The sequence below is a fragment of the Rhipicephalus sanguineus genome, chromosome 3, assembly GCF_013339695.2.
Source record: "Rhipicephalus sanguineus isolate Rsan-2018 chromosome 3, BIME_Rsan_1.4, whole genome shotgun sequence".
NCBI classification, from domain to species: Eukaryota; Metazoa; Arthropoda; class Arachnida; order Ixodida; family Ixodidae; genus Rhipicephalus; species Rhipicephalus sanguineus.
The window spans coordinates 217,728,759-217,755,386 of NC_051178.1; the positions used below are offsets into that span (position 1 = coordinate 217,728,759).

Here is a 26,628-nt window from a genome sequence, read left to right on the forward strand (position 1 = left end):
AGGAACCCACTACGCTATAAATCATCATAATTTCTGTGAAGTAGGGAAGCAGCCACTATGCCATTTATCGTCATTCAACGGAGAGCCGTGGTACCCGCTAAAAACATGTAAGGCATTATGCGCACTTTGTTTGTGTTGTGCCTGATGACGATGAAGAATTATTGCAGAGCCCCTTGTAATGGGTTGGAAGCATCCAACAGCCCACTCGTTGCGCAATTCGCATTGTGTGACGCCTGGCTACAGAATTCGCGTTGTGTGATGCGTGGTTGTTATTCCACTCTTCTACCACACTAAATTACAGATGTTAATGTGGTTCCTTCTGAACATGAAGCCTGTATAGCGTCGTTTTGAAAGTCAGTTCCAAGCACCGGCATGGCTCTGAGGTACAACACTGGGCTCCCACGCAGAGGGCCCAGGTTCGAACCCCGTTCCATCCTGGAAATTTTTTCTTATTTCGTTTTTTTTTCTTATTTCGAGCGATAGTGGTTACGGACACCGGCGGCGGCGGCGGCGGCGGACAACTACGCCACCAAAAACGGCCGTTGAAATGATGTCATAACAGCTTTCGCTGTAAAATTGTGATTTATGGCGTAGTGGGTACCTTTCTAGTGTACTTGTATTGTAACCCCAAGAGAGCTTAACGGGCTCTAAAAACGCCGCTCTTCAAGCTTTCGCTGTGACTGTGCTGCGGTTTCAGCGCAGGCCTGGCGTTTTTATACAGCACGCTGTGACGTAAGCGAAAACGACTGTCTGCAGCGGACTCCTGTGCGGCCGTGAAAAGCAACTCTAGGTTTATCCTTATGCTGCGCAGATGTGAAGACATCCATGTCCAGAAATTCCGAAGACTATATAAAAGCAATCAAAGTTGTCGGCATCACCTTCAGTTGTAGGAAGAGGCATGTGAGAGAGACAATCAGCATCGAACGAAGCACTGATAGAAGACAAGCAGACGACGGGAACCCGCATAGCGGATAAAGTGGCACATCTTTGGAAACAAAACACACTCTCTTGCTGGGGTGATTCCAAGAGCGAAGATGACACACTTCCACAGATATTGAGTTCTGCTTTTCGGCAATCAACACTGGCGCCACACAGTAGCAAATTGTCAATACCGAGAATTGCGTCTTATGTGGAACGGGGAAAAACAGACCCCCCCCCCCCCTACCCAGCACCTCCACCAAATGTTACAGGCAAGGCATTCACCAAAAGGTTGGAGACCAGGCAAGTCTGCATGGTTGGTGTTTTTCCAAGAAGGGTCTTGAGACAGCACACCTAATGTCGTTTTCCACCTTTTGTCTGCCTGGTCATTTGTGCTTTATGCGTGGTTCACTGCAAACGCTCGTGACACCAGTGACGTAAATCATGGGGGGGTCAGGAGGGTCCTGACCCCCCCTTGTATTCATGCTGGGGGGGACACCCCTTGCAAGTGTCCCCCCTTGAGATTTACCGTTCAAACATCATATTTGAATTGCATGACAGTTAAGGTTAGTGCACTTTCCTTAATATCAACTCTGAAATCTGAAGCCCTTCCAATGAGTTGAAACAAAGTACAAGAGTGAGAGCTGCTTTTGGTTTAAAAAGGTCACGCTTTCTGAAATGTAACGGGTGACTTCTGACATGCCGCAAATGTTTATTATGCTGGCCTTTAAAGCGCAAAGTAAAGAATTCCCGATCATCTAACGTTATTTATGCATATGATTGGGTGGAAGACATTGACAATTAAGTATGACTGCGATTTGTATAATATAATTGTGTTATTAAAAATATCACTGGTGAACATAAACACGCTTTGCAAGGACAATTCCATGGGTGAATCGTGCGAGGCTAACAGGATACACAGTTGGAGCTGAAGTTAAATAAAATCATTTCTTTTAGGTGTTATAACAAAAAGAGTGCTTGCATTTTCAGTTGACGATTTAATCCGAATGGCATATCAGCTAGAAATAAGCTAGAGCCCTATACCTACTAGTTACACTTGCAAACAAACTTTGCCAATTATTGGCTCCTCAGGCCCATACTCCTTTTCTTCTTAATTTGTTTGAAAACACGACTTTGATTTTTATATTATTAAAAAGGACGTATATTTATGAAAAACAAAATGGCTGCCATCGCATCAAGATGCATGTACCCCCTTAACATTTTTCTGGATTTACGCCACTGCGTGACACTATCTGAAACAGGTGAAGACAGTGCATTTGTGTGCGCATTGCCATGCACATCAGCATCGTGAACCAGCATGAGTCTTGTCAGAAGTAAGCTTGATACAGCCGCACGAGAAATATTGGAGGCACTTTAAACTGGGGGCATCGTGACACCACAGTTTCCCTCTTTCCTTCAGAGAGCCGCCTTTTTTATAAAGTGTGATGACTGTGATGTGATGCGTGTTGGTAGATTACGGTGTGCAAGTGCAAAGCTGTTGGAAAGTCCACGCACCATTTAGTGGTAAAGAGGCACTCACACTGGTCCTTCACCCTCCTTGCTTTGTTGTTTCTCGCTCAGTGGCCATAGTGAATGTTCACCTGAGCAAGATGGCTTGCTCTGGATAGTGGCATATTGCCCCGCATGTTTTATTATGAGCTATTCGGATTTCACCCGCACAGGCTGTTGGCAATCGCAGACTGCGCTACAATATTTGTGCGATTGTTTGAGATCATTTTGTTGAGATTGCACACAGGACGCAAATAGTCTAGTTTATTCAAGAGCTTGCACGGCCACCAGCGATAACGCCGGAATCTTCGGCGGCACATGTATAAAAGTTGACGTGCTTTGCTGCTTGGCACATTACTCGATGGCCGACGACTGTTCTGGCCGCTATCAGTGCACAGCGTATATCGCTTCTGTTTTGAGTTTTTGTTTTCCGGGCACAAGTTCGTCCAAATAAAAAGTGTCGTCTTAAACACGCCGATTACTGCCTTCGTCAACGTCACGACCACGTGACAATATTATAAGTACGCACCATGTAGGACACCAGGGGCACACTGACAGAGGTTATGAAACTTGGTCGCTTTAATTGGTGGTGTCGCTCACTTGAGCTGCTGAATCTGTCAGCAGCGCACAAGAACAAGATGTTGGAGCATGGGGTTTGCGCTGAAAATGTGGCCACGGTTGTGCTAGCAGTAACAAACACCGGGAAAGAGAAGGGATTCCGACAAGTTTCCATGTTGCCGGTCGCGGAAGTCTGTCAATCGCCGGCATGAATGCACCCTGAAAGGTTTTGTTCTGGGCAAGGACCAGTTAGTGAAACATGGGCTCCAGTAGCAAGCACATAGCAGTAGTGAGTCAGCAGTCTCTCACGGACCTTGGTGTTTTCCTGCGGCACCATGTGGCGTCTTTCATTACACTGTACTCAACTGTATTACTCTCTTGTTTGGTGAACCCCTTTGAGTGTTGGCCACATTGTCTTTGCAGTGTGCCGAGTGCGTGCAGGCACAGACAGCAAATGTGGATGCCAAGCAGGACATTGAAGACGCTGTACGCCTCAGAGGCACTGCACCCAATGTGCCTGAGCAGTTTCTGCCAGACTTCTACGTAAGTCATAAGGATGGACGCTTGTATTATGAAAAGCAATGTCGCAAACTAACGAGGTGGGAGGAACACGAGACAAGCACTGACTGGCTTTAATTATAGAAGAAACTATAAACAAGCATGGTAAGGGTTCATCTTGGTCAAACTGCCCTGGGACGGGACACAAAGAAGGAAGTGAGACCAACAAGCGCATTTTGAGCAAGAAGAAAATATAAATACTACCCAGAGCAAGTAAAAAAAATCAAGAAAAAGCATGGCAAACACATGTTCCAAAGCAAACCTTATACTCTCAAGATATTCCCGCAAAGAGAGCTTGATTGAAGGCTGCCTTATGCAGCCGTCAATCACCAACCTCATTATGTTTCTTTTCATGAGACTACATAAGTGAGCTGCAGCTCTCTGGCAACTGTCTACGCAGGCCGAAGATCTCTCCAGTCCCATGCAGCCCCAGAGACGCAGGGAGGCCCTAGAGAGGCTGTTGCAGCTGCTACAAAAGGACCTGGACACTGAGCGACGAGGAAAACAAGGTGCGTGATTATTTACTGGGCTGTGTGCTTGATCACTAAGCAATGTCTCTGCAGCAGAAACATGCATTGCTGGGCTAGTTGGAAGAACTTGTTGCTGTGGCCTGTGTCTCCTGTCCTTTCTTCATGATTCAAGCATTGCACCTGCAATAACATGTTTAGCAAGCATTGCGCTAGTTGGATCACGCTGCAAACGAGTTATTGGTGCAAAAAGCTTGATGGAAAAATTAACAAGGACAGAAATAGCACCAACTCGCAACTACTTTGATTGCACCGACAAAACCAAGAACATCAAAATGCAGTAGAAATGGACAAGCGTTTTGACAAACAGATAGGTCTGTTCCTGCAATAAAATTGGTTGCAAGTCGGCACTATTTCTGTAGTACTTCCTTCTCTTTTTTGCGTGAATACTATGCTTCTGCACCAAATGTTGTGCAAACCTATTGTTGTCTTTAAGAGAATTTGTGTGTGGGCTAGTTGGTTCATAATGCAAAACTTAAGAATGCAAATTCGGTGCAGGACATTGAAGAAAACACATACAGGACAAGCACTAACTCGCAACTACCTTTACTGTGAAAAAATTCACATCGTACAGCCGGAATGCGCAAACGTATGGCCCATCCAGATGGGCAGCCAGCATTACATATGAAGCAAAAGCATTTGTGTAAGGGGTTCGAAGCTCAGTAATATTACTGCAATTTTTCAGCCATATACGCCTCCAGAAATCTTGCCAAAATCTTCTGTGCTTGCATTTTTTTTCTTGTAGTATTCCACTGTGTATGGATATCTGAGTAACCATTACTTACTGTACGGAAGATATACTTTGTGTTAAAAATATTTTCAGACCACTGAACCTTGAAATTGTTATGCGATAAATTCCCAAATTTGAAAAAAAAAAAGTCATTCTGGTTCACATTGAAATGCAACTTACTTCGTGTGGTGCTCGAATCGAAAACCAAGTTTACTCTCAATCGAAAGCAAGTAAATAGTTTTTCTTACATGGCAAGTTTTCCTAGAGCTGAAAGTTTGAGCACCACTAGTCCTGTCCTCTTCTTCACAGCTGCTGGACAGCTGCTGTTCACAGCTGCTGGACACAGTGTTCACACGTATTCACAGCTTCTGGACACAGATGAGCCGTCTTTCAACTGTGTTCGCCTCTCGCCCTGTAGCTGCACCTTTTATATCTGTCAGCATCATGAACCAACTCACCCAGCCACAAGTTTTAATGAACTATGTTTTACTTTAAAAGTTAAGTGGGCAATGAAAGCTGGTAACAAGTTTACATTTTGCTTCCCTTTAAACCTGTTCACAGCTGGACAAAGATGAGCCATCTTTCAACTGTGTTGTCCTCTCGCCCTGTAGCTGCACCTTTTATATCTGTCAGCATCTTGAACCAACTCACCCAGCAACAAGTTTTAATGAACGATGTTTTACTTTAAAAGTGAAGTGGGCAATGAAAGCTGGTAACAAGTTTACGTTTTGTTTCCCTTTAAACCTGTTCACAGCTGCTGGACAAAGATGAGCCATCTTTCAACTGTGTTGTCCTCTCGCCCTGTAGCTGCACCTTTTATATCTGTCAGCATCATGAACCAACTCACCCAGCAACAAGTTTTAATAAACGATGTTTTACTTTAAAAGTGAAGTGGGCAATGAAAGCTGGTAACAAGTTTACGTTTTGTTTCCCTTTAAACCTGTTCACAGCTGCTGGACAAAGATGAGCCGTCTTTCAACTGTGTTGTCCTCTCGCCCTGTAGCTGCACCTTTTATATCTGTCAGCATCATGAACCAACTCACCCAGCAACAAGATTTAATGAACGATGTTTTACTTTAAAAGTGAAGTGGGCAATGAAAGCTGGTAACAAGTTTACGTTTTGTTTCCCTTTAAACCTGTTCACAGCTGCTGGACAAAGATGAGCCGTCTTTCAACTGTGTTGTCCTCTCGCCCTGTAGCTGCACCTTTTATATCTGTCAGCATCATGAACCAACTCACCCAGCAACAAGTTTTAATGAACGATGTTTTACTTTAAAAGTGAAGTGGGCAATGAAAGCTGGTAACAAGTTTACGTTTTGTTTCCCTTTAAACCTGTTCACAGCTGCTGGACAAAGATGAGCCGTCTTTCAACTGTGTTGTCCTCTCGCCCTGTAGCTGCACCTTTTATATCTGTCAGCATCATGAACCAACTCACCCAGCAACAAGATTTAATGAACGATGTTTTACTTTAAAAGTGAAGTGGGCAATGAAAGCTGGTAACAAGTTTACGTTTTGTTTCCCTTTAAACCTGTTCACAGCTGCTGGACAAAGATGAGCCGTCTTTCAACTGTGTTGTCCTCTCGCCCTGTAGCTGCACCTTTTATATCTGTCAGCATCATGAACCAACTCACCCAGCAACAAGTTTTAATGAACGATGTTTTACTTTAAAAGTGAAGTGGGCAATGAAAGCTGGTAACAAGTTTACGTTTTGTTTCCCTTTAAACCTGTTCACAGCTGCTGGACAAAGATGAGCCGTCTTTCAACTGTGTTGTCCTCTCGCCCTGTAGCTGCACCTTTTATATCTGTCAGCATCATGAACCAACTCACCCAGCAACAAGTTTTAATGAACGATGTTTTACTTTAAAAGTGAAGTGGGCAATGAAAGCTGGTAACAAGTTTACGTTTTGTTTCCCTTTAAACCTGTTCACAGCTGCTGGACAAAGATGAGCCATCTTTCAACTGTGTTGTCCTCTCGCCCTGTAGCTGCACCTTTTATATCTGTCAGCATCATGAACCAACTCACCCAGCAACAAGTTTTAATGAACGATGTTTTACTTTAAAAGTGAAGTGGGCAATGAAAGCTGGTAACAAGTTTACGTTTTGTTTCCCTTTAAACCTGTTCACAGCTGCTGGACAAAGATGAGCCATCTTTCAACTGTGTTGTCCTCTCGCCCTGTAGCTGCACCTTTTATATCTGTCAGCATCATGAACCAACTCACCCAGCACCAAGTTTCATTGAACGATGTTTTACTTTAAAAGTGAAGTGGGCAATGAAAGCTGGTAACAAGTTTACGTTTTGTTTCCCTTTAAACCTGTTCACAGCTGCTGGACAAAGATGAGCCATCTTTCAACTGTGTTGTCCTCTCGCCCTGTAGCTGCACCTTTTATATCTGTCAGCATCATGAACCAACTCACCCAGCAACAAGTTTTAATGAACGATGTTTTACTTTAAAAGTGAAGTGGGCAATGAAAGCTGGTAACAAGTTTACGTTTTGTTTCCCTTTAAACCTGTTCACAGCTGCTGGACAAAGATGAGCCATCTTTCAACTGTGTTGTCCTCTCGCCCTGTAGCTGCACCTTTTATATTGCCACGCCCACTTGTCTTGTTTTGATGTATTCGGGTTTGACCGGCAGGGACGGTTATCAACGCTCGACGCTGTCCGCGAAGTAGTGTTCTAGAAGCGTCGCGATTGTTGTAGATCGGTTTGTTAAGATTGCGCGCCGCACGCGAATGTTCCAGCTTTGTCTAGAGATAACGGCGCCACCAGCGATATTGCTGGAAAGTTCGACAGCGCCTGTATAAAAGCCGACGCGCTTGATCGCTTGTCAGTTGATCGACGGACGACGCCCTGTTCGCCGCTATCATTGTACAGCGTGTATTGCTGTAGTTCTAGTTCTCATTTTCCCGGCCACAAGTTCGGCCAAATAAACAGTTTCATTCTGCAAACGCCGACTGCTGTCTTCGTCGACGTCATGACCACGTGACATCTGGTGGAGGTGCTGCTTCATGATCCGGACGCCACCGCGGAGCGCTGACCCAAGCCCAAGCCGCGAAGAAGACGACTCTAAGGACAACCCGGATCCTCGAACCAGCCGCCGGCAGAAGGGACTGCAACCAGAGTACGGGCTCCTTCCCGAAAACGCCAGGCAGCCGAAGATCGTCACATCGACCGCCGAGACGATGACTGACGCAGTGCCCCCTACGGCGATCGTGATGCAGCCACCCAGGGAGCCGCCGACGTTCCGTGGTTCGCCATGTGAAGACCCCGAGACTTGGCTCGAGACCTTCGAAAGGGTCTCAACATTTAATAACTGGAACTGCGAGGACAAGCTGCGCCACGTATACTTCTACCTAGAAGACGCCGCGAGGACGTGGTTCGAGAACCGAGAATCCGCCCTACAAACATGGGATCTCTTTCGGACGACGTTCCTAAGCACGTTCACGAGCGTGGTCCGCAAGGAACGGGCCGCGGCTATGCTGGAGACCCGTGTGCAGCTGCCCAACGAAAATATTGCCATCTACACGGAAGAGATGAATCGCCTGTTTCGACACGCCGACCCAAGTATGCCCGAAGAGAAGAAAGTGAGGTTCCTCATGCGGGGTGTCAAACAGGAACTCTTCGCTGGATTGATAAGGAACCCGCCGAAGACGGTCGCTGAATTCGCATCGGAGGCTTCCACGATCGAGAAAACGCTTGAGATGCGAACGCGGCAATACAACCGCAGCTTCTCGGCTACAAGTTACGCCGACGTTCAAGCCCTAGGACCCGCCGACCTGCGTGAGACGATTCGAGCAATCGTGCAAGAAGAGTTGCGAAAAATTCTACCTCCGTCGCAACCTCAAGTAGAGTCCATCGCCGACGTCGTGCGCCAGGAGATCCAGCATTCACTCGGCGCGCCTCAGCTAGCAGAGCCGCAGCCGCAAGCTATTAGCTATGCTGCTGCAGCCCGCCGTCATGCTCCTCCTCCACGCCCCCGCCAAGACGCCACACCGCCGCAGTACCGTCGCCAGACGCCGCCGCCTCCACCGACGCCCTACCGACCACCTGTCGGCCAGCGCAGCACCCCGAGGAAGACCGATGTCTGGCGTGCCCCCGACAACCGCCCGCTCTGCTACCACTGCGGAGAGGCCGGCCACACGTACCGCCGCTGCCAGTACCGACAGATGGGACTACGGGGATTCGCTATCAACGCGCCGCGCCCGCAGCCAGGCGAACGGCCGCGCGACATCGACGACTACCTCACAGGAACACAGTGGCAAGAACGACGACCTTCCCGCTCGCCGTCGCCCGGCCGCTACATGTCACCGCACCGCCGGCCGTACACTGGCCCAAACCGGGGCCGGTCGCCTAGCCCGTATCCGGAAAACTAAGGGCAGCAACCGATGGAGGTGCGGTTGCTGTACGACGAACTACCGAAGATCCTCCGCCGCCGACGACGACGCCGCGACGAAACCTTCAGAACACGACGCGAACCAGACAGACCCCTGACGACGAAATCTCGCGGTCTGAAGAAGACCCGACGACGCAAAATGGAAGCAGCGGAACACACCGACGCAGCCGTGACCCCACGCCACGACCTAACTGCAACGCGAGACGACGAACTAGCGACCTCGACGTTCTTATCGACGGCCACAGCGTCACAGCCCTCGTCGACACCGGAGCCGACTATTCTGTCTTTAGTGGACCGTTCGCCACCAAGCTGAAGAAAGTAAAGACCGCTTGGAGTGGACCCGAAATCCGGACAGCTGGAGGCCACCTGATAACGCCGATTGGTGTCTGCACGGCGAGAGTCACCATCAATAACCGGACTTATCCTGCAAGCTTTGTAATCCTACAAAACTGCTCCAGGGATGTGATACTTGGAATGGACTTCCTAAGTGACCACGGCGCCGTCATCGACCTGAGGTCTGAGTCGATAACACTGAACTCGGACAAAGCGCTCCCGCCCCACGCGATGCCAGGCAACCACGAATTGAATGTGATAGAAGAGCAGGTGACCATTCCGCCGCGCTCCAGCATCGTTATTTCCGTCGGCACCGAAAAACCTGCGAACCTTGAAGGCGTCATCGAGGGTGATCAGCACCTACTCCTGAACCGTCAAATATGCGTCGCACGAGGTATAGCCGAGCTGCGTGACGGTAAAGCAAAAGTAGTGCTGACAAACTTCAGCCACGAATATAGGCACCTCAACTTTGGTACGACGGTTGCCTACATCGACGAATGTGTAGCCGCCAGCGATGCTTTCGTCCTCTTCGATGCTGCCGAACCTGCTTCGACGAATAGAGGTCCCGAACCGGATTTTGACGTCAACCCGATCCTTTCGAAGGCCAAGCAAGACCAGCTCAAAACCCTGCTCTTGCAATACAAGGACTGTTTCTCGTCGTCATCGCGGGTCCGACAAACGCCCCTCGCGAAGCACCGCATTATAAAAGAAGAAAAGTCTCGACCACTCCGTCAGACCCCCTACAGAGTTTCTACTCGAGAGCGCGACGCGATAAAGAAACAAGTCGACGAGATGCTACGCGACAACATCATCCAACCGTCCAAGAGTCCGTGGGCGTCACCCGTGGTGTTAGTGAAGAAGAAGGACGGGACACTGCGCTTCTGCGTTGATTATCGGCGCCTGAACAAAATCACGAAGAAGGACGTGTACCCCCTCCCACGAATAGACGACACCCTGGATCGACTTCACAACGCGACGTACTTTTCGTCGATGGACCTCAAGACCGGCTACTGGCAAATCGAAGTCGACGAGAGAGACCGAGAAAAGACTGCCTTTATAACACCCGACGGCCTCTTTGAGTTCAAGGTCATGCCTTTCGGTCTTTGCTCGGCACCTGCGACGTTCCAGCGTGTCATGGACACCGTACTGGCCGGATTGAAGTGGCAGACGTGCCTTGTGTATTTGGACGACGTCGTCGTGTTTTCTTCGACCTTCGACGAGCATCTCCGGCGGCTTGAGGCAGTACTTCAAGCAATCAAGACCTCTGGACTGACCCTGAAGCCAGAAAAGTGCAGATTCGCGTATGACGAGCTCTTGTTTCTGGGTCATGTTATCAGCAAGTCTGGAGTGCGCCCAGACCCACGGAAAACAGCTTCCATCACCGAATTTGCGCCACCCACCGACAAGAAGGCCGTGCGCCGATTTCTCGGTTTATGTGCCTATTACCGACGCTTCGTCAAAAACTTTTCACGGATCGCCGAACCACTGACGCTTCTCACGAAGAATAACGTGGAATTCAGGTGGGAAACGGCGCAAGTGCAAGCCTTTCAAGAACTTAAACGACGCCTGCAGACACCACCCATACTTGCGCATTTCGACGATTGCGCCGATACAGAAATACACACCGACGCAAGCAGCGTAGGACTCGGTGCCGTCCTTGTGCAAAAGACTAACGGGCTTGAAAGGGTTATCAGTTATGCTAGCCGGTCACTATCCAAGGCAGAAGCAAACTATTCCACAACAGAAAAGGAATGCCTTGCCATTCTCTGGGCTACCTCAAAGTTTCGCCCCTACCTCTATGGTAGGCCCTTCAAAGTTGTCAGTGACCATCACGCCTTATGTTGGCTAGCTAACTTGAAGGACCCTTCAGGTCGTCTCGCACGATGGAGTCTCAGGCTTCAAGAATTCGATATTACCGTCGTGTACAAGTCCGGACGAAAACACTCTGACGCCGACTGCCTGTCTCGTGCCCCCGTCGACGCGCCGCCGCAAGACGACGACGACGACTGCTTCCTCGGAACTATAAGTGCCGACGACTTCGCCGAAAGGCAACGGACCGACGCGGAACTGGGGGGCCTTATTGAGTACCTCGAGTGCAAGACCGCCGTTGTCCCGAAGGTATTCAAGCGAGGACTGCCGTCGTTTTTCTTACGGAACGGCGTTCTCCTGAAGAAGAACTTCTCGCCACTTCGAACCGACTACCTTCTCGTCGTGCCCTCATCATTGCGACCAGAAGTCCTCCAGGCCCTACATGACGACCCGACGGCTGGACACCTCGGTGTTTCCCGCACGCTCGCCAGAATACAGGAAAAATACTACTGGCCACGCCTTGCTGCCGACGTCGCCCACTACGTCAAGACTTGCCGAGATTGCCAGCGACGGAAGACACCGCCGACTAGGCCAGCGGGACTTCTGCAGCCAATCGAACCACCTCACCGGCCGTTCCAGCAAATCGGGATGGACCTACTGGGGCCGTTCCCGACGTCGACTTCCGGCAACAAGTGGATCGTCGTAGCGACTGACTACCTCACCCGCTACGCCGAGACAAAGGCCTTGCCCAAAGGCAGCGCCGCCGAGGTAGCCAAGTTCTTCGTGGAGAACATCGTCTTGCGACACGGCGCCCCAGAGGTTCTCGTCACCGACAGAGGTACGGCGTTCACGGCTGACCTAACTCAGGCGATCTTGGAATACAGCCACACAAGCCACCGCCGCACCACCGCGTACCATCCACAGACCAACGGCCTCACCGAGCGTCTAAACAAGACTATCGCCGACATGCTGGCCATGTACGTCGACGTCGAACACAAGACGTGGGACGCCATCCTTCCGTACGTGACCTTCGCGTACAACACGGCCGTACAGGAAACGACGCAGATGACGCCATACAAGTTGGTCTACGGACGGAGCCCGGCAACGACGCTCGACGCCATGCTACCAAACGTGACCGACGAGGAAAACATCGACGTGACCACCTACCTACAGCGCGCCGAAGAAGCACGACAGCTCGCCCGCCTACGGATCAAGAACCAGCAGACGACTGACAGTCGCCGCTACAACCTTCGACGACGCCACATGGAATACCAGCCCGGTGACCGTGTATGGGTATGGACGCCAATACGCCGACGAGGACTTAGTGAGAAGCTTCTTCGACGATACTTCGGACCGTACAGGGTACTTCGACGCCTCGGCGCACTCGACTATGAGGTTGTCCCTGACGGCATTACGAACTCTCAGCGGCGCCGTGCGCGACCTGAAATCGTCCATGTCGTGCGCCTTAAGCCGTTTTTTGCGCGTTAGCGAGCCTGGGGACTCTATCTTTTCCTTTGTTATTGTAATTTAGTTGTGTATGCACTTGTTTTTTCCTCTTCTATGTTCTTTCACAAGCATCGGGACGATGCTTTTTCAGAGGGGGGCAATGCCACGCCCACTTGTCTTGTTTTGATGTATTCGGGTTTGACCGGCAGGGACGGTTATCAACGCTCGACGCTGTCCGCGAAGTAGTGTTCTAGAAGCGTCGCGATTGTTGTAGATCGGTTTGTTAAGATTGCGCGCCGCACGCGAATGTTCCAGCTTTGTCTAGAGATGACGGCGCCACCAGCGATATTGCTGGAAAGTTCGACAGCGCCTGTATAAAAGCCAACGCGCTTGATCGCTTGTCAGTTGATCGACGGACGACGCCCTGTTCGCCGCTATCATTGTACAGCGTGTATTGCTGTAGTTCTAGTTCTCATTTTCCCGGCCACAAGTTCGGCCAAATAAACAGTTTCATTCTGCAAACGCCGACTGCTGTCTTCGTCGACGTCATGACCACGTGACAATATCTGTCAGCATCATGAACCAACTCACCCAGCACCAAGTTTCATTGAACGATGTTTTACTTTAAAAGTGAAGTGGGCAATGAAAGCTAATAACAAGTTTACGTTTTGTTTCCCTTTAAACCTGTTCACAGCTGCTGGACAAAGATGAGCCATCTTTCAACTGTGTTGTCCTCTCGCCCTGTAGCTGCACCTTTTATATCTGTCAGCATCATGAACCAACTCACCCAGCAACAAGTTTTAATGAACGATGTTTTACTTTAAAAGTGAAGTGGGCAATGAAAGCTGGTAACAAGTTTACGTTTTGTTTCCCTTTAAACCTGTTCACAGCTGCTGGACAAAGATGAGCCATCTTTCAACTGTGTTGTCCTCTCGCCCTGTAGCTGCACCTTTTATATCTGTCAGCATCATGAACCAACTCACCCAGCAACAAGTTTTAATGAACGATGTTTTACTTTAAAAGTGAGGTGGGCAATGAAAGCTGGTAACAAGTTTACGTTTTGTTTCCCTTTAAACGTGTTCACAGCTGCTGGACAAAGATGAGCTGTCTTTCAACTGTGTTGTCCTCTCGCCCTGTAGCTGCACCTTTTATATCTGTCAGCATCATGAACCAACTCACCCAGCACCAAGTTTCATTGAACGATGTTTTACTTTAAAAGTGAAGTGGGCAATGAAAGCTAATAACAAGTTTACGTTTTGTTTCCCTTTAAACCTGTTCACAGCTGCTGGACAAAGATGAGCCATCTTTCAACTGTGTTGTCCTCTCGCCCTGTAGCTGCACCTTTTATATCTGTCAGCATCATGAACCAACTCACCCAGCAACAAGATTTAATGAACGATGTTTTACTTTAAAAGTGAAGTGGGCAATGAAAGCTGGTAACAAGTTTACGTTTTGTTTCCCTTTAAACCTGTTCACAGCTGCTGGACAAAGATGAGCCGTCTTTCAACTGTGTTGTCCTCTCGCCCTGTAGCTGCACCTTTTATATCTGTCAGCATCATGAACCAACTCACCCAGCAACAAGTTTTAATGAACGATGTTTTACTTTAAAAGTGAAGTGGGCAATGAAAGCTGGTAACAAGTTTACGTTTTGTTTCCCTTTAAACCTGTTCACAGCTGCTGGACAAAGATGAGCCGTCTTTCAACTGTGTTGTCCTCTCGCCCTGTAGCTGCACCTTTTATATCTGTCAGCATCATGAACCAACTCACCCAGCAACAAGTTTTAATGAACGATGTTTTACTTTAAAAGTGAAGTGGGCAATGAAAGCTGGTAACAAGTTTACGTTTTGTTTCCCTTTAAACCTGTTCACAGCTGCTGGACAAAGATGAGCCATCTTTCAACTGTGTTGTCCTCTCGCCCTGTAGCTGCACCTTTTATATCTGTCAGCATCATGAACCAACTCACCCAGCAACAAGTTTTAATGAACGATGTTTTACTTTAAAAGTGAAGTGGGCAATGAAAGCTGGTAACAAGTTTACGTTTTGTTTCCCTTTAAACCTGTTCACAGCTGCTGGACAAAGATGAGCCATCTTTCAACTGTGTTGTCCTCTCGCCCTGTAGCTGCACCTTTTATATCTGTCAGCATCATGAACCAACTCACCCAGCAACAAGTTTTAATGAACGATGTTTTACTTTAAAAGTGAAGTGGGCAATGAAAGCTGGTAACAAGTTTACGTTTTGTTTCCCTTTAAACCTGTTCACAGCTGCTGGACAAAGATGAGCCATCTTTCAACTGTGTTGTCCTCTCGCCCTGTAGCTGCACCTTTTATATCTGTCAGCATCATGAACCAACTCACCCAGCCACAAGTTTTAACGAACTATGTTTTACTTTAAAAGTGAGGTGGGCAATGAAAGCTGGTAACAAGTTTACGTTTTGTTTCCCTTTAAACCGTGTTCACAGCTGCTGGACAAAGATGAGCCGTCTTTCAACTGTGTTGTCCTCTCGCCCTGTAGCTGCACCTTTTATATCTGTCAGCATCATGAACCAACTCACCCAGCCACAAGTTTTAACGAACTATGTTTTACTTTAAAAGTGAAGTGGGCAATGAAAGCTGGTAACAAGTTTACGTTTTGTTTCCCTTTAAACCTGTTCACAGCTGCTGGACAAAGATGAGCCATCTTTCAACTGTGTTGTCCTCTCGCCCTGTAGCTGCACCTTTTATATCTGTCAGCATCATGAACCAACTCACCCAGCAACAAGTTTTAATGAACGATGTTTTACTTTAAAAGTGAGGTGGGCAATGAAAGCTGGTAACAAGTTTACGTTTTGTTTCCCTTTAAACGTGTTCACAGCTGCTGGACAAAGATGAGCTGTCTTTCAACTGTGTTGTCCTCTCGCCCTGTAGCTGCACCTTTTATATCTGTCAGCATCATGAACCAACTCACCCAGCCACAAGTTTTAACGAACTATGTTTTACTTTAAAAGTGAAGTGGGCAATGAAAGCTGGTAACAAGTTTACGTTTTGTTTCCCTTTAAACCTGTTCGCAGCTGCTGGACAAAGATGAGCCATCTTTCAACTGTGTTGTCCTCTCGCCCTGTAGCTGCACCTTTTATATCTGTCAGCGTCATGAACCAACTCACCCAGCAACAAGTTTTAATGAACGATGTTTTACTTTAAAAGTGAAGTGGGCAATGAAAGCTGGTAACAAGTTTACGTTTTGTTTCCCTTTAAACCTGTTCACAGCTGCTGGACAAAGATGAGCCATCTTTCAACTGTGTTGTCCTCTCGCCCTGTAGCTGCACCTTTTATATCTGTCAGCATCATGAACCAACTCACCCAGCAACAAGTTTTAATGAACTATGTTTTACTTTAAAAGTGAAGTGGGCAATGAAAGCTGGTAACAAGTTTACGTTTTGTTTCCCTTTAAACCTGTTCACAGCTGCTGGACAAAGATGAGCCATCTTTCAACTGTGTTGTCCTCTCGCCCTGTAGCTGCACCTTTTATATCTGTCAGCATCATGAACCAACTCACCCAGCAACAAGTTTTAATGAACGATGTTTTACTTTAAAAGTGAAGTGGGCAATGAAAGCTGGTAACAAGTTTACGTTTTGTTTCCCTTTAAACCTGTTCGCAGCTGCTGGACAAAGATGAGCCATCTTTCAACTGTGTTGTCCTCTCACCCTGTAGCTGCACCTTTTATATCTGTCAGCATCGTGAACCAACTCACCCAGCAACAAGTTTTAATGAACTATGTTTTACTTTAAAAGTGAGGTGGGCAATGAAAGCTGGTAACAAGTTTACGTTTTGTTTCCCTTTAAACGTGTTCACAGCTGCTGGACAAAGATGAGCCATCTTTCAACTGTGTTGTCCTCTCACCCTGTAGCTGCACCTTTTATATCTGTCAGCATCGTGAACCAACTCACCCAGCAACAAGTTTTAATGAACTATGTTTTACTTTAAAAGTGAGGTGGGCAATGAAAGCTGGTAACAAGTTTACGTTTTGTTTCCCTTTAAACGTGTTCACAGCTGCTGGACAAAGATGAGCAGTCTTTCAACTGTGTTGTCCTCTCACCCTGTAGCTGCACCTTTTATATCTGTCAACATCGTGAACCAACTCACCCAGCAACAAGATTTAATGAACTATGTTTTACTTTAAAAGTGAGGTGGGCAATGAAAGCTGGTAACAAGTTTACGTTTTGTTTCCCTTTAAACGTGTTCACAGCTGCTGGACAAAGATGAGCCATCTTTCAACTGTGTTGTCCTCTCACCCTGTAGCTGCACCTTTTATATCTGTCAGCATCGTGAACCAACTCACCCAGCAACAAGTTTTAATGAACTATGTTTTACTTTAAAGGTGAAGTGGGCAATGAAAACTGGTAACAAGTTTACGTTTAATAGTGTTGACTGTCATTAGCTAGAAATATTCACTATTCTTGCATATGGTGAGTGTCTCTGTTTGATTTGTGGTAAGTAACACTAGCTGACATGTAGATGTGGTTGGCAGTGTCGATTATAAAAAAGCGAGGCTGGAGCAGGGTGCCTGATACCCTTCTTGGGAATATGGGGATGTAAATGAAACAACGGTGGGATCTTGCACCAAATCTGTTCTGCAGGTGTGGAGTCCCTAGCCCAGGCCTTCAGGGAATCTCCTCGGTTTGGTGATGAGGAAGCCCAGTTGCGGGTCCAGGAGAAGCTTCAACAGGTTTGTGCAACCCACTTCTGTAGCAACAGCTTTATGCTAGTCCAGCACTTTTTGATAATTCTCTGACCACTGGCCAAGAGGACATCGCTAGGAAATACTGGCCCAGATTGCTTGTATGGGCAATGGATTGACCTGGGCAAAGCTGTCAAGTAGTGCTTAGATCCCAGCCTGCAACATTTCAAGGCAAGTCTATTTTCTCAGCACTAAAGTGCTCAATTTTCTAGAGATGCGTGCTTCATAGAGCAAGCGATGTTGCCCAGTTATTCGTAGAGGCAACTTGTGAAGACAGTTGTAGTTTTCTTTGCAAAAGCCAGCCCTCAGTGGAAACACCCTTAATGTCATCTGTAAATAAACGAGTGGACGAAGTTTGCTCTGTAGCTGTACATTTCTTTCTTCTTTCCGAATTTTCCTATTTTCTTTCGGTATGAATTTCACCTGGCTGTACTGTAAACCCACCCCTTATGTAATACCCCCTTGAGGGGTCTTTAAGGAAATAAAGTAATGTGATGTGATGTGATTTTGAATGCAGTGACTGCAAAATCACTAAACCGATGTTCGATGCGAATTTTACTTTAGTTAACATCAATAAGTGCAGCAGTGTTGAAAGTAATTGGCCTAAAAAGCACATAATTCATCATTATGTGCCGTGGTGGATACTTGCAACTATTTTGGTGCTTTCAAGGTGGCCAAACCACTCACTGGGCAGTGCAGCTGCAAAGGCTTTCATTCGGACGGCCTGTCAAGTAGAAAATAAAATGTGCTACATCCACTGAGAAAGAACTATTTGAGGAGGAGAACGTGCTAGGCTGCCGCAGCGTGCGAGGGTGACCCGATAGTGTAACAGAGAAATTGCGGTTTTTGCCATTGAGAAGGTAATTTACCTTCACAGTTTCAAGCGGCCCGGTGAGGTTCAAAGTGTGCGCTCGCACAATACCAAGAAAAGATCGAGAGCTCACAACTCGTGACTACAGTTGCGATGTCTGTATAGCAATACGTCTGTGCTGGTATATTACAGAATTCGAGCGGCAGGGTGAGTAATTGAAAAGCTCCGGACAAAACTGGCTGTGTTCATGCAGTGTGTATAATTAGACAGTAAAGAAAACGAATTGTCAGGCTTAGAAATTGGATGCAGAAATAGGCAAAATGCATTCCATGCATTTTGTTTTTTGGCAGCGTCCTACGGATTGTCAAACACTCGAAGCGGTACTATTGCAGGAACTGTAGTGGCTCATCATGACAGGGACAAAGGGAAAGCAGTAATAAGATCAGCCTAAATATGAACAGATGGCATATAGGGGAGGTCCCATAGTTCGTTGGAACAAACGATGCCTAAGCTATCGCATTCACATTATAAAAAAATGTATAGTTGTAGAAAATATTTCATGCAGGTCTTTTCCCTGTATGTGACACCTTTTCTATCCTAATTATTTGGAGCTGGTGAGGAGGAGGTGCAAAACCCATTTTCATGTAGAGCAGGTACTGAATGGCCTTCGTCAGAGAGCGCTTCTCTGTAAACCAACTCTCACGACAAAGCCTCAAGGATGCTTGATCAAACCTTGTGCATGCCACTTCAATTCCAGTGGAGGAGAATGGCCCTTCTGTTTGCATACATGTCACTTTAGTAGCAGTCACAAATGAATTTGCTTTGTCCACTGCTCATGATGACTGCTGTCGAGAACGGTGTTTTATGCTGTGGACTCATTGCAGTTTGATTTTTATGCAGTTTTTCTTTTCTAACATTTGTGTTCAAGGGTGCTTGTCTATGTGATATCAAGTTTGGTGACAGTCCTATTACAAGATGCTTTGCAGAAGCTTTCTGCAATTCGGTGGCTGTCAGTGAGCATTCCCTTCGAAACCGCTGTGCTTGCCTCTCTGCTATCCTCAAATCCTCAGGCAGGCCATTTGTGTCTGTTTATCAATGGATGGAAACTGTTGCATTTTGCTAAAACATGCTCAATATTGTTATTGCAACATCTGCTATGCATGAATTTAACCCTGGTCTAGATTCTTATAGTAGAGTGCATTCTTTGAATTCTCATTAAAAAGTTTCATTTTAGTCATCTCATTTTTAGGCGTGTAACAGTAGTAGTCTTTCTAAAGTGTACCTGGTCGTGCAGGATACAAATCGAGCTATTTAGAATAATGTTTCAATAGTTTGCAAGCAATCTACAGCATTCTCAATTTCAGACAATTGTTCACATCTCGCAATTTTAAAAATGACAAATTGTCACGTATCTCGGGAGCGCTTGCAATGTGTGATGGAGTTGGGAGAGAGAGCGAGGCCGGAGACCGTGGCGTCACTGCAAACCAATCTTTATCACACAACACGGCAAACAAGAAGTTAACACCAAAAATTAATTGGAAGTAACATTCAAAAACGCCCAGCGGTACAACTGACTATAACAACCACTTCTAACTAGGCTCGGCCTGAGTGGCCCGAAAGTCTGGCAACTATGGCGTCTTGGTCTAGCGATGCGAATGGAACGTTCTTACTTCGCGTGAGTCCGTCGCCTCGCTTCCGCGCCAAAGTCGACGCTGAGTCCCGTCGATGCTACTCCTCGACGTCTGGGAGTCGCCGTCGTCGAAGCTGCCGCCTCGCTAGTCGTCCTCGTCGCTGACCCGTCGGTCTTCCTTCGAGAACGTCGTCTCGTCCGGTTAGGCCTAACCCTCGGCCTATCCTCTTGGTGCCACCGGGTCAAACTGCCGACGTGGCTCTCCGTGATTGTCGTGGGTCGCTGTCGTCTTGCCGCGCTGTGGGAGTGCCGTAGGTGCCCTGCGAACTGCTGTGACGGGACTGCTGCAAGCCCGGGGAGCCTCACTTGGATGACACCAAGGTCGACGGCCACCTTCCCGAGCCTCTCTTGCGGCTGCCCCCAGAACGGAGCCCTACCGCACTCGTCGCGGGTGCGACGCTGGCTTGCAACACCTTGCTCCTTGACGACTCCAACGAACAATGACTGCTTGATCCTCTGGGGTTCCGCACCTCGGTTCGGGTCGCGTGGCACGCGCCTTCCTCCGGCCAATGGCTTGCGTCGACGTGGCGGGGGTGCACACCATCGGGTATTTTTCCATCCCCCGCACACCATCGACGCCTTGCGCTGTCCGGCTCGCGCCCCGTGCCCCTTTACTCATGACATTGGGCCCCCTTTTGAAGAGTTTTTTCGTAAAAAACTGCTTTCATCCTCCTCCTTGGGGTTACGGACCACTGCTCTTCTGATGGTGTCCCGTATCTTGTGATGCGTGCTTTTTCCTTGCTTGGCTTAGGCTCACCTTCCCTTCACCACATCGTCGCACGCTTTCACTCACAATTTGTCTGCACTTCACAACCCCACTATCCTTAGTTCTACCCACCACATGTTCATTGTCCAAAACACTATAGTCCATACCAAGGTACCACACTTCACGATGACACAACCAATAGCTTCATTGGCGACTTTTCACAAATTGCTTAACATCTCGATATATCCCTGGCCAAAATGCCTCTCTCGTCACTTCTCTTCGCAGGTTCTTGGTATCTCTGAACCCATTCGCGTAGCAATATTCTAAGATTGCCTGCCTATAACATGTGGGCACCATCAATTGTGTGACGGGTGTTCCGCTTTTCCAGAACCTCCGGAAAATCAAATCATTGATCGCTTCGTAAAACACTCCGTCTCTAAACCCTTCTCTTGTACGTTTACGGCCAACCCTATCTCTCGCGTGCCTCAGGGTTCTGTCACACCTTTGTTCTTTCGAGAACTCCTCTGAGGTTACCCCTACCTGCTCCAAAATTCTCGATCTACTCTCGCGTTGTCCTTCGCCACCCACATTTTCCTCTCTAGCTTCTGAGCTTTCAGGGCTTTTGTTTGCCTTTTCTTTTCTCCGGTACTGCTTTCTTGGCCTGACATAGCCACCTGGCTGCGCTGGGTCGTCCACCCTTCGTACCCCTGGCCTATTTCCTAAGATCACGTCATAAATTGGATCCTCCATACACTTTGCCGTAATTTCTCCTACGAAGTAAGGGGTATCCAGCCGTATCTTGGCCTCTGGTAGTCTCACCTTGGACCCATCTGCAAAAACCACTGTTCCTACTCTCCCCGTGAAATCTCGTCCATTCACCAGGCTTCTCCTCACTAACACCGTATCTGCTCCTGAGTCCCTCAATACCGTTACCCGTTTGCCGTTTACTTTGCCTTCCACCACTGGCATATTAACCCCTTCCGACCTATCTATCACAGCACCGACTACCTCTTCCTTCTCTTCTGACCTTACTGCACATGCAGTGTGCTCCAACGGTCTATTCCTGCACTCGTTTGCTTTGTGCCCCCTTTTCTGGCACAATTGGCATATCACGTGGGATTCTTGTCGACTAGTGCTTGTGCGGCAGTTCATGGCTATGTGCCCTATTCTGTCGCACAAGAAACACCGCTGCTGTGCCCTTTGTTTACCCATTGGGGCCTCACTGTTGCTCCCTTCTTCCTTACTGTTGTCTTTGTCTTTTTCCAAATTCCTTAACCCTTGTGCCTCCATGAACTGATCAGCCTGCTTGGCCATCTCCTCCACCGTGTGCAAGTTCCTTTCTCTCAAAAATACTGCCAATTGACTGCTGCACCGGTTTAGGAACTGTTCGCCAACCATCCTGTCGCGCACCCCTTCGTACGTTTTTTCCGTCTCGGACAATTCTATCCAACGATCGAAGTAGTTGGATAGGCGACATGCAAACTGCTTGCCCGTTTCTGAATTCTCGGGCTTACATGTTCGGAACTTGTCCCGGAAACCTTCGGCAGTTAGCCGAAACCTCTCCAATAAAGTCTTCTTTACTATGTCATAGTCTAGAGACTCTTGGGCTGGCATGCGACCAAACACACTCAAGGCCTCTCCCACGAGACACAAACTCAGAGCGTTTGCCCACTCGCCCTTCTCCCAGCCTTGCCCAATAGCGATCCTTTCGAATCGATGCAAATATGCATCAAGATCGTCCCTTCGCTCATCGAAGGGTGCCATTAGCTTTCTTGGGCAAATTTGTCTCGGCGTGGGAGTAGAGTTGGCCAACGCCGTCGTCGGGGTACTCGCGCGACTAGGGTCGCTGCGCGGACACGCGTTCATCTCTGCTAACTTCAACTTCAGTTCTAGGATTTCCTTCTCGCGTTCATGCTCCTTCTGCGCGCGCTGCTCCTCACGCTCATGCTGCTCCCGCGCCTCACGCGCACGCTCCTTTTCGCGCTCCTTCTCGCGCTCGTACTCTGCTTCGCGTGCCCGTTCTCGCAGCGCGAGCTCCTTGTCATGCTCCTTCTGAGCGACCTCAAAAAACCTCTTCGTCTCCTCCTTATCCATCCCTACGTCTTTGGCCACGGCCGCCAACTTCTCCCAATCCATCCTTGCAACCCCCGACGATACGTAACTGGGCCAAACGCTGGAAAAATCCTGGCACAGGCTCGCCACTTATTATGTCACGTATCTCGGGAGCGCTTGCAATGTGTGATGGAGTTGGGAGAGAGAGCGAGGCCGGAGACCGTGGCGTCACTGCAAACCAATCTTTATCACACAACACGGCAAACAAGAAGTTAACACCAAAAATTAATTGGAAGTAACATTCAAAAACGCCCAGCGGTACAACTGACTATAACAACCACTTCTAACTAGGCTCGGCCTGAGTGGCCCGAAAGTCTGGCAACTATGGCGTCTTGGTCTAGCGATGCGAATGGAACGTTCTTACTTCGCGTGAGTCCGTCGCCTCGCTTCCGCGCCAAAGTCGACGCTGAGTCCCGTCGATGCTACTCCTCGACGTCTGGGAGTCGCCGTCGTCGAAGCTGCCGCCTCGCTAGTCGTCCTCGTCGCTGACCCGTCGGTCTTCCTTCGAGAACGTCGTCTCGTCCGGTTAGGCCTAACCCTCGGCCTATCCTCTTGGTGCCACCGGGTCAAACTGCCGACGTGGCTCTCCGTGATTGTCGTGGGTCGCTGTCGTCTTGCCGCGCTGTGGGAGTGCCGTAGGTGCCCTGCGAACTGCTGTGACGGGACTGCTGCAAGCCCGGGGAGCCTCACTTGGATGACACCAAGGTCGACGGCCACCTTCCCGAGCCTCTCTTGCTGCTGCCCCCAGAACGGAGCCCTACCGCACTCGTCGCGGGTGCGACGCTGGCTTGCAACACCTTGCTCCTTGACGACTCCAACGAACAATGACTGCTTGATCCTCTGGGGTTCCGCACCTCGGTTCGGGTCGCGTGGCACGCGCCTTCCTCCGGCCAATGGCTTGCGTCGACGTGGCGGGGGTGCACACCATCGGGTATTTTTCCATCCCCCGCACACCATCGACGCCTTGCGCTGTCCGGCTCGCGCCCCGTGCCCCTTTACTCATGACACAAATTTGGTGTTAAAACAGCGTCTTTCGGCACAGCACTTCCTTAAACGGACACTAAAGGCATATTAAGTCGACGTTGATTGTTGAAATAGCGGTTCAGAAACCTCGTAGTGCTACTTTTATGCCAAGGAAGTGCTTATTTTGAAATAAAATCACATTTTAGTGGTCAGCATCGCGTTAGCGCACTTCAAATCACCCGCCTGAAAGCGGTATTTCGCATGTCACTGTTGCCGTGCCTGTTGCCCGCCTTTACTGCACAGCAGCATGCGCTGGCAGCGTGCACCATTCATGCATCCGGCAACATCACATGCATGCGGTATTTTGTCGAACTTTCTATCAGAGCGACCTTCACGAGCGTGCAAAACACACGCGGCAGTATGCAATACCGAAACTACCACTGAGACGCGACCGCATAAGCGAAGCAGGGTGCCGGGCGAAGCGCAGTTCGGCGAAAACGGAACTTTTGAACCACGTGCGTCGTTCCCCTGGCAACGCCAAAGAGGTTCTTCTTTCCATGAATGAAACAGAAACGAACAAGCAGAATTTTATCACGTCTCTTGATGCACGGAAGGCTCTTTTTTTATTGCAGCTAGTTTGATTACTAGTGATTAATTGCACTCACTCTCTCACGTCATCGGGATCACTTCCTAAATGTCTCACTCGTGGCGCTCATCGTGCGATACATTTAGCTTAATTTCTCGGTAAGTAGGACACTGCTGTTTATAATACAGTTGAACCCCTTTATAAGAGGCACGTGCCGGGGAGCAGTTTGTGTCTCTTATGTGAGAGGTCTCTTAAAGCAGGGTGACATTTTTTCATTCTATATTCAGTCCATATTTCATTGTGGGCACACTACAGCTAAAATAAGCACAAAAAAGGCTACATACGGTTACAAAACATTTATTTTTCACAATTTGCTTTCAAGCCACTTCACTTGTAAAATAGTTCTCCATTGTTGTCTGCTTCAGGGCTGTGTCTATACAATTTTTCAGCACAGCTCCTTCCAGCCTACTGACAAGGTCAAGGGCTTCGTGGCCACTGGGCCAAAGCTGTATATGTTTGCGAACTTTCCCCAGCACTGTCGTGACTTCACCAGATGTCATTGGTGGTGTCTTCGCTGTCCGATACATCCGAGTCACTATCTTCCCCTTGCTCCCCTTCCTGCACCATTCTTATGATGCTTTCATCCGAAAGATCTTCTGCCACAGCAAGATTGTTGTCCGCTTCAACGAAGTTCTGGAATGTGCCAGACTCGCCAAATATTCTCTGTATGAGTGGCCATGATTCCGGCTCAACTGCACATTGCAGGTCTTTGTCTGCAGCATCCTCCTCTGTCTCTTCCTGCTGCAGATTGAAACCCGCTTTGTGGAAACAACCTGTCACGGTACTCCTCTGAATGTCATTCCAGGAGCCTGTCAACATCTCATGTTGATGGTCGTTTCGCGCTTTTGCAACATGTCAGACAGCAGGTGTTGAACGAGTCGAACTCTGTATTTGATCTTGACTGCGTTAATCACCCCTTGATCAAGGGGCTGTAGTAGAGATGTGCAGCCTGGAGGGAAATATCTCAGCTCAACAGCTTTCAATGGCGGTGGCTTCATATGGGCTGAACAGCTGTCTAGGAACAGTAGAATTCTCCTTTTCTTCATGGCCATCTTGCGATCAAAATTTGCGAGCCATTTATTCAATATTTCAGATGTCATCCAAGCAGCCTTGTTTGCTGTGTATTCAATATTTACTGAGTAGTTCTTTAGGCAGCGTGGGTTTTTTTATTTGCCTATAACTAGCCTTCCATATTTGTGCAAAACATGGCTGTAATTCGTTCTTTCGACTTTTTGCCCCTGCTGCAATCTTCATTGGATAAAGCAAATGTTCTTCCGGGAAGCATTTTGAAAAATATTCCCGACTCATTCAGATTGAAGATATCACTAGCCTTCCATCCCCTTAGCAAAGTTGGCAACGTCTCGCGTCCTTCCATTGCTTGACGGAATTTTCGTTGGCAGCTCTGCTTTCGCCACCAAGAGCTTTGTAGCTGATGCTATGTCGGCGCTTGAACCGATCAAACCACCCCTGACTGGCCTCAAACTCAATGCCAAGACCGAATGCAAGCTGCTTGGCTCTTTCTTGAATTAAAGGTCCGTTGAGCAGGATGTTTTTGCTCCGTGCATCCTGTATCCACAGAAGTGCCTCTTCTACAGCAGGATGGGATGACTTACGCAGTTTGGACCTGCTGGCTCCTGTTGGCACTCCTTTCAAAAGCTTCTCTCGCTGCAGCACTGCAGGCACTGCGATTATGGCGCAGCGGTGAAGCAAGTCTAGCGTCTCTTGTGAACTGTTGCTGGCGGCCGGCGGTCAACTGACAGCGACGACGGCGATCACACGATCACAAAACGGCAGGGTTCTGTTTGGTGTCACAGAAGTCTGGCAACTTGGGGCAGTGCAGCCCAGTGATACAACACGGGCAGACCATGGACGCGTGCGAAGTTGCCGGCAGTTTTTCCCTGTTGCTCAGTGAAGGCCCTCTGCACCCTTCGGGCGCGAAAAAATAATCGTGGCTTTGCCCTCGCTTCGCGAGTGCGGCCATTTCGCTGACGGTCAATGGCCGGTTGGCAGGGTCTCCGTCACGCGCTACTGGCCGCTATCGTGGCCACGCGCTGTTTAGCCTGCGCGCCTGCCCCTTCGGGGCAGGCGTGCATCCGTGCCCATGTCACTGGGGCGCACATAACCCACGAGCCGCTTTGCGCTTCTCAGTATTTTGCCAGCGTCCGTGGTGTGCCCCACGTTGCCAGACTTCTGTGACACCAAACA

General features: G+C 48.5%; 1 protein-coding gene across 2 annotated transcripts in view; it reads left to right on the top strand.

Annotated features, from left to right (window-relative positions):
- Positions 1-26,628, top strand: part of LOC119388303 (nostrin) — a 105,515-nt gene that overhangs the window by 30,464 nt on the left and 48,423 nt on the right. For both annotated transcript variants that reach the window (XM_037655999.2, XM_037656003.2), the window contains 3 exons: positions 3,409-3,528; positions 3,944-4,052; positions 17,395-17,483. In XM_037655999.2, the coding sequence (XP_037511927.1) occupies positions 3,409-3,528; positions 3,944-4,052; positions 17,395-17,483 (318 nt within the window). The remainder of the gene's footprint in view (positions 1-3,408; positions 3,529-3,943; positions 4,053-17,394; positions 17,484-26,628) is intronic.